General features: G+C 39.6%; 1 protein-coding gene across 1 annotated transcript in view; it reads left to right on the forward strand.

Annotated features, from left to right (window-relative positions):
• The window catches only part of med13a (mediator complex subunit 13a), an 88,482-nt gene that overhangs the window by 67,213 nt on the left and 4,079 nt on the right, over positions 1-17,190 (forward strand). The window contains exons 11-25 of the mRNA XM_067397876.1: positions 1,694-1,724; positions 1,987-2,108; positions 2,415-2,505; positions 2,828-3,036; positions 5,979-6,178; positions 7,767-8,680; positions 9,504-9,671; positions 12,456-12,679; positions 13,166-13,355; positions 13,458-13,860; positions 13,996-14,215; positions 14,891-15,082; positions 15,916-16,139; positions 16,452-16,594; positions 16,856-17,014. Coding sequence (XP_067253977.1) covers positions 1,694-1,724; positions 1,987-2,108; positions 2,415-2,505; positions 2,828-3,036; positions 5,979-6,178; positions 7,767-8,680; positions 9,504-9,671; positions 12,456-12,679; positions 13,166-13,355; positions 13,458-13,860; positions 13,996-14,215; positions 14,891-15,082; positions 15,916-16,139; positions 16,452-16,594; positions 16,856-17,014 — 3,490 coding nt within the window. The remainder of the gene's footprint in view (positions 1-1,693; positions 1,725-1,986; positions 2,109-2,414; positions 2,506-2,827; positions 3,037-5,978; positions 6,179-7,766; positions 8,681-9,503; positions 9,672-12,455; positions 12,680-13,165; positions 13,356-13,457; positions 13,861-13,995; positions 14,216-14,890; positions 15,083-15,915; positions 16,140-16,451; positions 16,595-16,855; positions 17,015-17,190) is intronic.

Genomic DNA, 17,190 nt, shown 5'->3' on the forward strand with positions numbered 1-17,190 from the left:
AAGAAGATTCAAAATGTTTAAAAGATCAGCAATTATTTAAAATAGAAATCTTTTGTAATATTATAAATGTCTTTACTGTAACATTTGATGAATTGAATGCACCCTGAATAAAAGTTAAAAAAAAATCTTACTGACCCCAAACTTTTGAATGGTATTGTAAAATGGTAAAACGCAGTATTGCTTTTCTCTTTTTACAAGCTAGTTTCAGTTTCAATTGGAAATATGCAACATTACGGAAGTATAATGAGTTGTGAATCCTGTTTCACATGGACTCTTGTTTCCTGTGAAAAGGATTTATAGATGCTGCAGATTCTCCATTGGCAGTGTAGCGTGTAATATGCTGGCATCATGTCTGCTGTCTTCAGCTCATGGGAGATTCCCATCTGAGATCTGAATCTGACACCCTCAAATGTGGAGGAGAGAGCATGAATAGAGGGGGCGAAGAAAGTCTCTCCCATTCCTGTTGGAATTTCACACATACTTTTAGCGTCTTTTTGTGGCAGCTGCGGAGGCTGAACAAAAATCAGCTTTGTCCTTCTGTACTGTGTTACTCCATCATTTTGCAAGAGCTTTTTTGGTACCTGCTCTCAGAATTACACATCATTTGTGTGTCTTGGTAACTTTATAGCCTCTTTTTGCAGTCACAAGAGAGGTTTAAGTAATTTGGGCCATATGGTACAACAACCTCATTGCTTATAGCGCACATGTGTATGTCTATGTTACGTATAAACATACACACAGCGGCGTTCGTTTGTTGTAAAATACATAGTATACGTAGAAAATCGCCTCTTTAACTCCTGTACTCCACCCCAGGGTTCTGCTATCGATTACGGGGCGGAGTGATTTACATGTACAGGCGTTTATTACGGAGTTGGTCATTAGGATGTGAAGAGTGTGTACGAAGGAACAGATTACACTCTTTATGCAGAGAGACAGCCTGCAGCGTAATGAAATTATGCACGGCTTAATGAATCTCCGCATAGTGTGCGGCTTGCATTGTAATGGTGGCTCTGGGATGCGCAGGTTGCATGAGGGGCAGGTTTAGGGTCTGGGTTGGGTTTCTAAGGCGCTGAGGGGAAAGGAGCAGTCCCATTAGCCTGTGCTGTTATCTTATATTATTTATTATGCTGTGCATGGAGATATAATTTGGTGGCAATGTATAAATATGTCTCCACCCTCCCTCCCTCTCTTTGGTCGTCTCCTGTTTCTCTTCTTAGCTGTCACTCTTTTACTCTTCTTATACCATCACCTTTTCTGATTGGTCGCTTTCTTCTCTGTGATTGTTAACTAAAATGTGATCATGAACTAATGCACTCTGGACTGCTTTCATCTTTTGCTTTGTGGAAAAGTTAATCAGTGTGTGCTTGATTCTTAAATACTGAGGACTACTGGAAAAAAATAGTAACTACATCTACATTAGCTGGTTTTATTTAAGTCAAAATATTACTTAACATCACCTAATCAACCTAAATTCATTTAATTTATACCAACAAAACAAGGTAGAAATAGCTCTTTAACAATTGCAGATTACCACTTTTTACAGTGTATATGTTTTGGTTTTTCTCAACTCACCTTTGATATGTGTCAGATCATTTTGGACACTGCATGACTAATTTAACATAACCTTTGTGTATCAGTGGCTTGTATATTAAATTTATTTAAACATTTCCTATTTTATTTTGCTTTCTAACAGGGAGAAGATGGCAATGCTGCTCTATCAGATGGTAAGGATTGTCCTGTTATACTCCAGTGACTCTCTCATGAACCCCTCTCAAACCCTGAGTCCATTTATTTTATTTGAAATAGTTTCCCTGTTGACAGCCCTGGGTCAGTTTAGTGTATTGTTGCCCATAAAGGTTAAATGTGTTCGCTGAGTGAGGGAAAGGGCTTGTCCTGATGTGGTCCCAAGCCCAGGCTGTGGTTACGCTAGATAAAGCTGCAGAACAGGACTGTGTTAAGCTCTTTCTCTTTCTCTCTCTCGCTCAGATGCTCAGCGGGCTGCGGCCCATAACCGGGCTGCTTCCACCAGCCTCATACATGATTCAGACCTGGCAGTCTCCATCAAAGACCTGGACAACCTCTTCAACTCAGATGAGGATGAACAAACAGTCAGTATCAAGCTGTATTTCTGTTTTCTCTTTCTATTATGTCTTGAATGGCTTTGCGTCACTGTGAAAATTTGCCAAAACAGCAGAATTTTTATCACAAGTTAATCGCCATACATAATTAGAAGTTGAAATATGTCATCTATATGTAATCAAAATAATCACTGTTAAAATTGCCATTGCTTTGCTATTGGAAAATCAGGGTGTTGTAATGGAAATGTGTTTTCTTTAGAGAAATTGCTGTAATTTTAGGGTGTTGTAATGAAATCATAGTTCTGATTTTTGGCTTATTTGTGTTATTCTCCATAGCCTGGAGCACGGAGAGCTGTAAATGGAGCAGATGAGAAGTTTGGCAGCAAGGAGTCGAAGCCAGCCACACTGGACCCTGTCTCCTGTATAAGTGAGCACAGTCTCTGTCTCTATAAATATACAGATTTTACTTCATCAGTGAACTCTGTATACTGCTCCCTGCTGGCCACTGTCACAACTTTTACATTGCATGCAGACAAACAGGGACATCATGCACATATTTCTTTGAGTGAGAAGAGTGTATTAATTTTAATTGAAGGTTTTTGTATACATTTTGACAATAATTATTTATGTTTTCCACAAGAATAAATAGGAAATAGGCTTATCACACAGCATACTGGATGTACGGTCATGAATCGTCCTTCTATCCTTCCACTTACATGTCATTTTTCTCTCTGCCATCCCTCCCTCAGGCACGGCTGATCTACACCAGATGTTCCCTACGCCTCCGTCTCTAGAGCAGCATATCATGGGTTATTCCCCCATGAACATGGGCAGTAAAGATGGCTGTATGGAGCCTGGCTCTGGCCTCAACACTCTGGATGGCTCTACTGCTCTGGGTGGCCAATTTAAAATTGAGGTGGAAGAAAGTTTCTGCAGCCCCAAACCTTCTGAAATCAAGGTGTGATTTGTTAAAATGCTACTGTCCTAACTGTGTGCACTGCAACATCTTTGCAGCTTCATTTTAATTTTCTGTCCTGACGGAAAGCGGAATGTTGTGCAGAGCGACACGATCACAGCCAATCAGAATGCACTTAATATTAGGATTTTTTGATTTTGCAGGGACACAACTGTTCTAATATCTTGTGTAAACTTGTGTTGGAATTTGGTTGTGTGCATTTTAGGGATTGTTTACGTTTTTTTCCCCCTAACTGACCACCAAAGCTTTGTTAACCATTAACTGACAAGATTGTTAATTAACAATTTGTTTTCTAGGTGTTTAGTTTTACATGCATAAATAGCAGCATAAACAACAGAACAGATTCTGCAGAAAAAAGCAGAATTAAATTGTGTAGTAGGCCTATACATGAAATATAGCTCACTTAAAAAATGAACAGATTATTGAAACAAAAGAGAAAACTGCGACAAGTAGTACAGTGTTTCCCACAGGATTTTGTGAGACTGTGGTGGGTGGACATCGGTTCCTCTATGGGGGTCCGGGGGCATGCCCCCCCGGAGGAAAATTTTGTACATTTTAAATTTAAATGCATAAATCTGGTGTATTCTGAGAGCAAAATTACGTGACTAGATCAATAAAGAAATTTGTTCTCTTGTAAACAATTTTGTGCTCTAAAAGTAATTTATTTATTGGTGATGGTACGGCACATTAGTCATGTACATAACATATAGTAGGCTAAATGATTGTTCATAAGTGGTCAAACATGTAGAGCACACATTTAAACCATTAAAAATATGTAGCAAAAGAGGTTACCTTTGTTGAATTAATTTATTAGTGGGAGCCTGTATCTTTGATTTGTTAACCAATCCAATGCACTAAACACACCATCTTATTATAGAGAAAAATAACAAATGAATAAAATTCATTTATTCATAAGCTGACCAATAAATAAATAAGTAAACTAGGCGAGTATATAATTCAGCAGCAAAAAAATATTCTAGCCTAAAAACTTTGCACAGTAATTTTATAAATCCAAATGTTAATAAAAAGTTTAAAATTACTATTTGTATTCTGAAATGAAAAACACTATTTATATTAGATTTATATGTAAATAATTAAATGTATTTATATTAATGTAACATTAAAAGGCGCTTATTTTAAATGTATTGTGCAGCTTTTTAATGGGGCAACAAGCTATAGATACGACAGAACAAAATAGGCTATTAATAATCTTTCAGTGTGCAAAACCATGATAATATGAAACGCTTCAAAACAGCAGCAAAAAAACGCTAATGCACATCCCGGGTGCAGAATGATGCGCTTGAAGCAATATCGAGTCAGAGCACGCAGTTGTCTGCGCATTGAAAAGTTCACGGTACAAAGAGAATCCCTGTGTTACATCTGACAGTTTATTAATCATATGGTTCTTTCATTTTTAAATTCCAGTTATTGTGCGTGTGACACGAATTCATAGTCCTTGTGTTGTGCGATCTAACAGACATCCTGTAGCCAGTATGATGACATCGTTCAGAAACAGCAATAAACTCCAGCAAGATAAAGTCATTTTATGCAAATCCACAGCTCTTTATATACATATCAAGTATTATAATGGGAATATATCATATTGGAGAGTTTTACCGTGCTGACTGTCGTTACAGAACGTGACGCGCTGTTTGAGTGCTGAATGACAGCTGTAACGGAGGGAAGACGAGTTTCTGACCGTGAACTTATCGATGTATATTTCTTCTGTCCCTCACATGAAGCTATGGAATGGCTTCAGATGACTTTGAATATAGTGCACGAAAACTTAATTGGTGCTAGTCTACTTATTTTGCTCTATGTCTCCCACTTTTGCCATATAAAAGAGCGCAATTATCAGACGGTAATTTATATATCGCGACAAACCTAATTTCCGTTTCATTCTGAGACTGTGGCGGGACAAATTAGAATGTGGCGGGCCGCCACAGTCTAGTCAATGTATGGGAAACACTGTAGTATATGCTGAGTTTCGGTTCATTTTTGCGACGCACACTACTAACAAGTTCACGGAAAGGAAACCGAGACGGCAGAAGCGGCGTCCTGTTTGTTGTCTTTATTTTACAAAAGCACAGTGTTTTGTTTTTATTGTGAGTGTACACAAATAAAAATGAACCCCTGTTATAAGGAAACAATGCACATGTGCCTCACACACACAACATATGTTCTAGCATTGCTTGTCGTTCATTATCTAAATAAAATAGTCAACCAAACATAAAAAATTACACTACTAAATATAAATAGTCTGTAGTACAATCTGTACCTTTCAGCAATACCATCTCCCCATTTTTAATGCGACTGAAGTACAAAGCCTAGTTTACAAAATATATAAGTTTAGCATCCAAATACATTTAGAATATGTAAACATTTGGTTTGGTGCCGAATAAGACAGGTAGGCTACGTGAGCCCAACGCTGGTTTCCGTTTCAGTTTCACTTTAAATTATTCGTTTTGGCTTGTCGTTTATATACCTACTTTTATTTGTCATTCTTGTTCTGTTCTGAGTACTGTTAAATTTAAAGGATTTGTTGTGAAGTGAGAGGAACTAAAACTAAAAATTTATAGTGTTTAAAATATTTGTAAACATTTTGCTTTATTTTACATTATTTTTCTGAATATAATAATAAAATGCGACTTATCGGTTATTTCTCTGTCAAAAATGACAAACGTTTTAAAATATCTTAAATTTTTTTATAAAAATACTTAAATTACTTTTTAATCCATTAACTGATAGTATTAATCAGTCAAAATTCTTACTGCCGGTTAATGGTTAACCAGTTAATTATGAGCATCCCTAGTGCATTTACTCTTTTAAGTGCTTCTTATGCAAGTCATTTCTGTCGTATTGATGCAGAATATGAACTTATACAACAGCAAATTTAACATTTGTTTCTTTCCCTCTCTCTTCAGGACTTCTCGTTTGTGTACAAGCCTGAGTTGTGTCAACCGTTTGTGGGCTGCTCCATGTTTGCCCCCCTGAAGTCTTTGCCTAGTCAGTGCCTGCCCCCTATCAAACTGCCTGATGAGTGTGTTTACAGGCCCAGCTGGACAGTGGGAAAACTGGAGCTACTCAACTCTGTACCTGCTATGTCCATTTTCAGCAAGGATGGGTGAGTTTCATATCTAGGGTGATGCACAAAACTATATGAACAACATAACAGAGCCAATATATATATCTTTACACAGACTTTTGTATGCACTAAGAAAGTCTTACAAAGAAATGTCTGGGACATATTTCACTCCCAAATAAACAAAAAAAAAATGGAAAAAAAAAAGTTTTATTTTGTGCATTCTGACAATACATCACATTTTCTTACCAAATTATTTATTTCTTATTTTTGTAAGACAGAAAAAAAAATTATACACAAATTTAAAAGGTCAACAAATACTGTTATGATGTGTATTTAGTGTTACACTTCACGTATGCATTTTACAGTTGAGTCATTTGAATCTTTTTATTATTTATTTTATTATTTTTATTTTTTTATTAATCTTTTTTTAATTGTCATAAATTACAGCACAATGTAAAAGTTTATTTTCTGTCTGAAATGTTTTTCCCCTTTTGAATTTTGGGGTAAAATATGACCCAGACATTTTTTTCTGTGAGTATCACCCAATAAGTGTAAGTACTAACTCATGTTTTGTGCAGTCAGTTACACCAACACACCTCTTGTTCTTAGTAATGACATGGATAAAATCAAAGAACAGGTGTTAACACACTGGTAATTAGGCTGTCAAATCCATCTGCTGCCACTTTTATTTTCTTACATTTAAAGCTGCTTATCTCAAAGCTTCTTCACTGTCCTTACTCAAACTACTCTGTGTTTCTCATGGACTGGTTTATTTGGATAACTGGTGTTTGCTCAGGTGGCCACATCTGATTGTTATTCATGCTGTGTTATTCATAATCTTGTCGTCTGGATTGCTTTTTCATGTGATGTTATGAACCTGTGTAAGGGTAAACTTCAACTACACTATCATTCTGTTAGACTGAAGTTAGGCTTGAGTTATGCTGCATAAATGCATTGTGTCTTTATACTGCGGCAAAATCGAAGCAGATGAAAAAATAATCCGATAAAGTTCTTTTCATGCATTAATCTCAGAGAGCAAAGAGAACACTTTGTTCTTGGACATTATATTTGATGTCGGTAGAAATTCAGTGAAATCAAGAGAGGAGCAGGGTGTTGCGAATGGTCGATGACAGAGTGATAAGTCTGGTTGTAAAGTCCACATTTGTTTAAGTCAGTTCAAAAGCCCTTTATGAGCTGGTTAGGCTTCTTTTATAACCCACAGCAGCTGGGGGAGAGGGCCACGTCTTTAAATGGGGGACCTTCAAACGCCTGCCTGTTTTTAAAGGCCACCGGGAGCCACACTCGGCATTCTCGCACTAACACACACATATACACACACACGTACGGTCCATGTGGCACAAGCTGTGCTTTCATTTCTTGCACAGCTGCCTGTTGGACCGTCTGTCTAAAAATAGTTTCTCCTCCCTCCCCCTGGAGGTCTTCTTAGGATACAAGTACAGTACTGCAGCTCATAATATATGTCCACTGTGTTATATCCAATAATCATTAGTGTTAGTGAGAATAGGAATGGTGAGACATTTTAAATGTCGCTCATTTTTTGTAGGGCTTGATTTCAGTGATTCCCAAATTACCCTCTTGATTTTTTTTCCTGCTTTCTTCACTCTAGTGAAAACAATGCTATGGAGCACGAGTACATCCAGACGTATACACCTCAAACCCACACGCCATTCTTGTCTAACAGTGCCCCGCCTAGCAACAGTGGCACAAGCATCCTCCCGTCCCCTGCCACACCTCGTTTTTCAGCCCCCACCCCTCGTACCCCACGGACCCCCCGGACCCCCAGAGGCCCATCCAGTGTGCAAGGTTCCCTCAAATATGAGAACTCAGACCTGTACTCGCCAGCCTCGACACCCTCCACCTGCAGGCCGCTCAACTCTGTGGAACCTGCGACGGTTCCCTCCATCCCCGAAGCCCACAGCCTATACGTCAACCTCATCCTGTCGGAGTCTGTCATGAACCTGTTCAAGGACTGCAACTTCGACAGCTGCTGTATCTGCGTATGCAACATGAACATCAAAGGTGCCGACGTAGGCATCTACATCAGCGACCCCAACATGGAAGCCCAGTATCCCTGTACGTGCGGCTTCAGTGCCGTCATCAATCGCCGCTACGGTAATGGCTCTGGCCTCTTCCTGGAAGACGAGCTGGATATCATCGGACGGGGTTCGGATGTGAGCCAGGAGGCGGAGAAGCGCTTTGAGGCATTACGGAGCATGTCGCTGGAGAAGACAGGGGGTGGAGGCAAGGATCGAGTCCCGGACGAGCTTATCTCTCTCCTGCAGGATCAGTGCACTAATCCCTTCTCCCCCATCCTGGCATTGGACCTCGAGGGACTGTCTTCCCAAGGGCCAGGGGCCACTACTGTACCACCCTGTGTGCGTGTAGAGGAAAGGGACTTCCACAACGACTGTTACCTGGCTTTAGAACACGGGCGGCAGTTCATGGACAACATGTCCGGTGGGAAGGTGGACGAGACTCTGGTGAAGAGCACGTGTTTGCACCATTGGGCCAAACGCAGCGGTGAGAGATTAAAGCATATTCAACGTTTGTTCACACGTCTTTTTTTTTTTTTTTTTTTTTTACAATAGAAACCAATTCCTCTCAATAAGCTGGTACATTAATTATCAAAGATATGATCACAAGAGGAGAAAGACATTCACTCATACAAAATAGAAAATAGCCGTAACAACTATTTACTTTCATATACATTCCTTATTGCGAACAGTTGACTGTTCCCAGTTCTTCCTTTTACAGTTACAGTTTTAATAGTGTTGACCAAATATTACCACTTATGTGGTGTTCTAGTGATATACTGAATTTCGGCAATCAAAAATATATGGCCAAATTTTTTATTTTTCATTTTGGATGAAAATAGTTTTGGAGGGCCAAATCATTGACTGAAATGGCACTTTTACGATGATGTGTATTGACTGTGTCAGTGTCATAAATTATGTCATCATTTTGTGCATACAGTATAGATAAGCTACAACAGGTTAACATGTCAACAGTGTGGACACACTTCATTGTGACCAAAAATTATGCTAGAGTAGCAAAATGTAGCATTTGTTCAGCAAAAATATCAAGAGGAAGATATTATCACTACAGGTGATTTTTCATCTGTGAACACAACACCCAAAACGGCAAAAGTTCAGTTACCCATATTTAGTTACTGAAATGTTATTTTCGATTTCTGTTTTTGGCTAAATAAAAACGTAGATTTTGGTTATGGAATTTTTTGTTTTCGTGCATGCATCACTATATTCTATTTATGTTTATACATGACAGTAAATGTTGAATATTAACAGATTTTAGTGTCTATATTAAACTCTCTCTCTTTCTACAGCGGTGGATGTGAGTGGGCTGTGCTCTCAGGATGTGTTGAGAGTTCTTCTCTCTCTCCAGCCTGTTCTCCAGGATGCCATCCAGAAGAAGAGAACCGTTCGCTCCTGGGGAGTCCAGGGGCCTCTCACATGGCAGCAGTTTCACAAGATGGCTGGAAGAGGGTCTTATGGTGAGCAACAAGGGCACTTAAAAGTCTAAAAAGGCCATCGCAATTTTTGGATGGGAAATCATTATTTAAAAATCATTATTGTTTTGAGTAATTATGTATTCAAGATTTAAAGGGTTAGTTCATCCAAAAATGAAAATGTATTACTTACCCTCATGCCGTTCCACACCCATAAGACCTTGGTTAATCTTCGGAACACAAATTAAGATATTTTAGTTGAAATCCGATGGCTCCGTGAGGCCTCCATAAGGAGCAATGACACTTCCTCTCTCAAGATCCATAAAGGTACTAGAAATATATTTAAATGGGTTCATGTGAGTACAGTGGTTCAATATTAATATTATAAAGCGACAAGCATATTTTTGGTGCGCCAAAAAACAAAACAAAATAACTTATTTAGTGATGGCCGATTTCAAAACACTGCTTCATGAAGCATCGGAGCACAATGAATCTGTGTGAACAGCAGATTCGATACACTGATTCATTTATGCTCCGAATCTTCCTGAAGCAGTTTTTGAAATCGGCCATCAAGTTATTCGCTTTATAATATTAATATTGAACCACTGTACTCACATGAACCGATTTAAATATGTTTTTAGTACATTAATGGATCTTGAGAGAGGAAGTGTCATTGCTCCCTATGGAGGCCTCACGGAGCCATCGGATTTCAACTGAAATATCTTAATTTGTGTTCTGAAGATTAACGAAGGTCTTACGGGTGTGCAACGGCATGAGGGTAAGAAATAAATGACAGAATTTTCATTTTTGGGTGAACTAACCCTTTAATCAACTTTGAAGTTGATGCACTATGCAAATAATGCTGCGCATGCGTGTTGCAGGCGGTCGCATTGGTGCTAGTACCAATTTCCTTAACTGATAAGCACTGCCATTTTTGATGCATGTGAGAAACATTAAACGATATGCCAAAAGCGTAGCGAAACAGATCTGTTTGTTTGAACCGCGCCACAGACCATTTATCAACTCTGCTCAAAGCACACCACAGCGCAAGCTTTAGAGCGAATGCATTTATGCATTTACTCGCTGACAGTCTCAATCACGGCACTGCTAAACAGCACTGTGAGATCCAGTGAGAATCGTTCAAGTTTGGCACAGAAATCTCCCATACAAACCACAAATCAAATGCTTTGTGATTTTAAACTAGTTTAAAGCCAGATGAAACAGCGCTGACATTCTCAACAACACTGAAGCAGAATACAGGAGAAACATTGAGCCACAACGATACAGTTAGAAGGCTTTTCAGTCCACAAGTCGCCAACATTCACCTTGATTTACTGTACAAACAAACTGAAACCATGGGATTGTGGCAGACATGTGGGATATTCATATTAAAATTTATTATAATATTAATGTTAATAATGGAATATAATTTTAATTTTTTTTTTTTTTACTATAGCGGTTTTGCGCATTTGTATTATACTAAATTTCTTTGGGCTATTGTTTTTCATAACAAATACCATAAAAACAATTGTTACTTTTTACCATGGTAGTCAGGTGCAATGTGTGGTTTTACCTGTGATTAACATTAGGGCTGTACGATTATGATCTAAAATCAAAACCTTGATTACGATTAATGAACGGTTATTTTGTTTGTTTTTTGCCCTGGTAGTTCACTTACAATGTTTGTACTGTAATTATGCTTGACTATTAAAGGTGGGATATTTTTTCCTTTTGAAAGAGTGCTCTGACATGACATAGCTCACTTTTCAGCAGTTACTTTATCTATGGTTTGTAAAATTTCACAACAGATTTCTGCTTGTCGTAAATCAGATACAGATAAATTAGTACAGGATTAGTATGTAGTATATTAGTATGAGAGCGATTGCATTTGTGAATTAGTCATACCGTCTCTATTAATTTCGAAGCTGTGGGTTGTAAACAGTTACTTCAAAAGTAGAAAATATATGCTGTAATCGGTTGAGTTTCTAAGCTACTTTACTGATAAATCACAGGACAGCGCTGACAACTAGTTTCTGTTCCTCAGTGTGCGCAATCTTCACGTTTTGTGCAGTTACTGTTTGTATGAGTGTCTGTGCCACAGTGCAGAGTCACGAGCACGGTAACTCGATATAATAATACACATCCGATCGTCTAATCACTTGCATGTCTAAAACCGTAATACACATGCAACTGCCAAAGTTTAGTGAAGACGCAAGGGCACGGCTCACCGCTCGCGCACGTCTCTGTGTTGACTCTGAATTCACCTGCGCTAGTATGTTTTAAAGTGGGAAGTATTAACAGGATAAAAAAAAAAACCGAAATAACCAACATGGAAAAATTACGTCGGTTAGGGATTCTGAATTTTGGTTTCGATTACTTTTTGATTAATCGCCCAGCCCTAGTTAACATGATCCAAATACTATGGAGGGCCAAATTTCACCTTATAAAAATGAGTTACCATTTTTACAGATGTTACTGTTTTTGTTAATGAACATAAATTTACTCTGCATTCCAACTCAAGCTATTGCTACTGTTAAATGTACATTTCTAAGAGAAAACGTAATTTTAATATCTGAAATGTTCACCTGTTTGGCAAGTGTTTGTCATGTTCTGGTGAGAAAACCCCCCAATTAATGGTCTGATTTCTACAACTTTCCCTCAGGAGCAGAAATCTGCTTTTAAACTTAGAAATAACGATTTGATGTTTATCATGATAATTATCGTTTTCGGCTCATATGATTATTTTATTTTTTTTTTGGGCCATATCGCTCAGCCCTACACTTGTGTTACTCTGACTCTCACTTTATTTCCTTCTTTGCTCCTCTCCAGGCACTGATGAGTCTCCGGAGCCTCTGCCCATTCCTACCTTTCTGGTTGGGTATGAGTATGACTTTGTGGTGCTGTCTCCCTTTGGCCTGCCATACTGGGAGAAGCTACTGCTTGATCCCTTTGGCTCCCAAAGAGACGTAGGATATTTGGTACTTTGCCCGGACAGCGATGCTCTCCTCACTGGAGCCAAGAGCTTCTTCAGAGAGTTGACAGCGGTCTACGAGGTGAGCGAATTTGTCAATCTTTACCTTAATGTTCCACTGAGAATTTTGTCTCTTATTTTTTAACTCAGAAATTAGCTTTTTCCTGTGAACATGAGACTTCCTAGTACACTAGCTGCTATAGGTAAATAACAAAGTGCAGTAAACTGTAAAAGTATTTGCGCAACAAACGAGTGTTTATGATTGATTATAAATTAAAATATGATAATAAATAGTCAATTTCAACATCAACCAACATAACAGACTGTTGCTATACAGCCAAAATAACTGGAATCGACTGACACTGGAAGCCTTGCATGTTTAAGTTACGTTAAAAATATTGTGGATAAATTCTATAAATACAAGCAAACTATGCAAACAACATGCTACACTTTTGGATAGTTTGATAGCTCATGTTTGTTTTCTATGTCCACTGTTCTTTCAAAATGTCCTGGCTCACCTGAACTGCTTTTTTATTGGTCTCTTTCTGTTTCTGTTTCTGCCCAACAGTCTTGTAAGCTCGGACAGCATCGACCAATCTCCAAAGTGCATACTGATGGCGTTGTTAGGGTAGGTGGAGCTGCTGCCAAGAAGCACTCAGAACAGCCAGTCAATGATTGGTTCCTGAAAGCGGCTGGTGGCAGCAGTGATGCATTTGCCAAGCTCAAGTTGTTTGCCCAAGTCTGCAGACATGACCTCGGTAAGACCCATCTCTCTCTCTCGGTTATCCCTGTTGTCATGAAAATATATCAAACAATATTTGTCTCACTTATCTTTGTCTTTGTCCTTTCTGTTTCTTCAGCTCCATACCTCGCTACACAGGCATTGGACAGCTCCCTCCTCATTCAGCCAAACCCTATCCCTTCTACCACCCAATCATCTTCCTCACAATCCTCCTCCAACTTACAAACCTCAATGGCCTCCGGAGGCTCCGCCCTCAACAACAACAGTGCTGCCAGCAACAGTGGCTCAGGCCTGCCAGGCAACACCAATAACACCCCCTCCTCCTCCTCAGGCCCTCAGGGCAGCAGCATCCAGTCTGCCAAGCCCAGCTCATTCCCTCCCTTTGGAAGCATGGGAGTCCAAGGTAACAGCTCCCAGTCTGGGGCTCTGGGCCAGCAGGCTGTCACCCAGAACTCGAGCCTCTCTGGAGACAATTCAGCCGTCAACAGCCAGACTCAGGGGCCATCCGAACCACCAGAGAGGTACGCAATGCATTTGTTGCTTTTTCCTGTCTTAATAGAGGCATCATGTATCCGTTTACCCTGAAATTGTGACATAACTCGTGAAAGTGTTTTAAAAAGCACATTAAAGTCCCTTTCTTTTCCCTTTTTCATCAGCACTATGGAGAGAGAAAAGGTTGGAGTTCCCACAGACGGAGAGTCCCATGCCATCACGTACCCACCTGCCATCATGATTTATATTGTGGACCCCTTCTCATACGAGGAGGCAGAGCCAGGGACGTCACAATCAAGCATGTGGACACTGGGACTCCTCCGCTGCTACCTGGAGATGCTGCAGGCCCTTCCAGCTCACATACGCAACTCTGTGTTTGTACAGGTAGGTACAGTAGCTTTTACCTGATGCACATCTTTAGATGCCAATTTAACATTTCAAAATAATCTTTGCATACATGTGAATGGAAGTCATCGGAACGAAAGGTCTTGCGCAGTGGTTCTCAACTAGGGGGCCTCAGAAAACTTCCAAGGGGACATCAAGATGACTTAAAAAAAATTTAAAGTAAGAGAAAACAAGCATTAAAATCAGCTAAAAATCTTTTCTTTTTTTTTTTTTTCTTTTTTTTAATTCACCACCTCAACAACTGATGTTTTTCTTTGAAGAACCAGGGTTCCCGTGGTTTTGAAACGCCTGGATATATGTGAATATTAATTTTATAATATACATTTTTGTAGTTATGCCAAGCTCTAAAATAATTTATCGGGTTGTGAATTGCGAATAAAAAATATTAGTAATGTCATGTAAATTCATTGGTTAAAAAGAGTGGGAAGAACATTCTGCTCTTAAATCTTCTGGAATTCTGCAATGTAATTTACAGAATCTAGGAGTGTCAGGTCTTCAGATATTGTCGTGGACAATGCGAGGTCTTGAAATCAAAAAAGTTGAGAACCGCTGGTCTAATGTGACTTTATAACTACCGTTTCTTCTGTGGATGCTTTTTTGTAAAGACAATAGTGAAACAAATCTGTTTTACATCTGTGTACTTTGTGTTCTTAGATTGTCCCCTGTCAGTACCTGCTCCAGCCTGTGAGGAGTGAGGAGAGGCACCTCTATGCCCAACACCTTAAGTCTCTGGCCTTCTCCGTCTTCACCCAGTGCAGAAGACCCCTCCCAACCTCCACCAATGTGAAGTCACTAACGGGTTTTGGCCCTGGCCTTGCCCTCGACACCTCCCTCAGGAACCCAGATGTGAGTGAGGGTCCAGCAGTTTGATTGGTTGTTAAATTCAGAAGCATTTTCCTTTCAATTGTATGGAACAAAGTAGCTTGGACAGCCACCAAAATATCTTAAATCTCAAAAATATAAAGTGTTCCTGTTTTTAAGTTATGTTGCTGAAGCTCTGCCAATACACCAGACTGACAGAGCTGTTGCTCTGCCATGTTCAAGTGCCAGTCCCTAGTGCCAACAGTGTCAAAATGAACACCCTGATTTGAGGCTCCCAGAGCCCGTGCTTCTGACCTCCTCCATAGAGCTCCTGCACCGGCAGCCCATTCAGGCTCTTTAACAACTCTCTGTGCTGTATGAGAACTCGGTGACGTGTGGAGACTGTTACACTGACCTCCCTGTCCTGGAACAAAACCAAAGGGGACTCGCACAACCCAACAGTTCTCTTTCCATTATCTGCTTGGGCAGCTCCATGAGACCTCCCTAATGGGATCCGGCTTGCATGTTTTGGCAGAGGAATCCGAAAGCTCCACTTGCTCTCCTTTCTTCACGAGCTATTTGTAGAATCCAATTTTCTCGCTCGACTCGCTAGCACTGTTTCTCCCACCCCACTTCCTTCCCCACTCACAAAAGAGATGTGACTACTTGGTGGGGTTTATTGATTTCATAAGAGAGGAAAAGGCTATATTGATGTGTGCACGGGTATGACCACCATTAGTCTGAGGCTGATGGTTCGACCTTAGACCCTCACTTTTGTCCTTTTGTCCTGCTCTTTGCTCTTTGTTTTAGGGGGGCGGGAAATACAACTTAAGTTCTATTACACTATTTGCTTTTGACATTTGACTCTCTTGCCACAGAGACCAGAGTGTCTGCGATTGTACACGCCACCTTTCATCCTGGCCCCAACGAAAGACAAGCAAACGGAGCTAGGCGAGACTTTCGGAGAGGCGTCTCAGAAGTATAACGTCCTGTTTGTGGGCTACTGCCTGTCACATGATCAAAGATGGCTGTTGGCCACCTGCACAGACCTATACGGAGAGCTGCTGGAAACCTGTATCATCAGCATAGATGTACCCAACAGGTAAACTACAACTTCATAAGTGTTCAGTTGCATAGTGGGACATACAGGTGGCGCATTAACTCTGCAGGAATAATTATTCACTCGATACTTCAAGTGTCATATCTAAAACCATTATCACCACCATAGTCATGACAAGTGGAAAAACCTGACACACTTTTACTTTAATCTCCATGAAGTATCTCTTTAAGTATAACAAATTTACACATTTAACTAATTTCTGATCAGGCTTAAAAAATGTAATCATAAATTAAGGACATTTAAAATATATTTGAAGCATTATTGTCTAGAAGTTTTCTGTTTTTGCTGTCTCAGAGCAAGAAGGAAAAAAGGATCAGCCCGGAAGCTGGGCCTACAGAAGCTTTGGGAGTGGTGCTTGGGTTTGGTTCAGATGACATCATTGCCATGGAGAGTGGTGATTGGCCGACTTGGACGAATAGGTCACGGAGAGTTGCGAGGTAATGCCTATGTAAGGCTTTTACGCCTTTAGCCATGACAATATTCACAATACGGTTGGATTTGAGTTGTTACTGCTTTTATAAAATGGTTGCTACATAAATATATTAATATTCATAAAATTTAAACCAAAACAAATTGGACCAAAACAAATTAGTTTTATAATACATGTTTAAAGTCACAAGATATGTTAACACTGCAGTGCAAACATGGGAACTTTTTCCACATGGGAATACATTTATGGTTTTCTTTTCCTCTCTTAGACTGGAGTATTTTACTGAGCAGAAGAAATCTGCAGTCAGTGTCTCGGAGGCTAAAGGAGAACTGTAGACTGTGCGGGATCTCAGCAGCTGACACTCCCAGCATCCTTAGCGCCTGCCTAGTTGCCATGGAACCCCAGGGCTCATTTGTCATCATGCCAGGTAGAATCACACTTCCTGTTTCTCTCCGTATGGTGTGCATGTTGTCATCCTTATTTTTATGGCTAGTTTGTTGCATTAGCAGTAATTAGTGTGCATAGTTAGTTTGTGTTTTGCTTCATTTGTGGCACAAAATGGAATTGTGAAAAACTTTTTTTTTTTTTTTTTTTTTTTAAATT

The sequence above is a fragment of the Chanodichthys erythropterus genome, chromosome 10, assembly GCF_024489055.1.
Source record: "Chanodichthys erythropterus isolate Z2021 chromosome 10, ASM2448905v1, whole genome shotgun sequence".
Lineage (NCBI taxonomy): Eukaryota > Metazoa > Chordata > Actinopteri > Cypriniformes > Xenocyprididae > Chanodichthys > Chanodichthys erythropterus.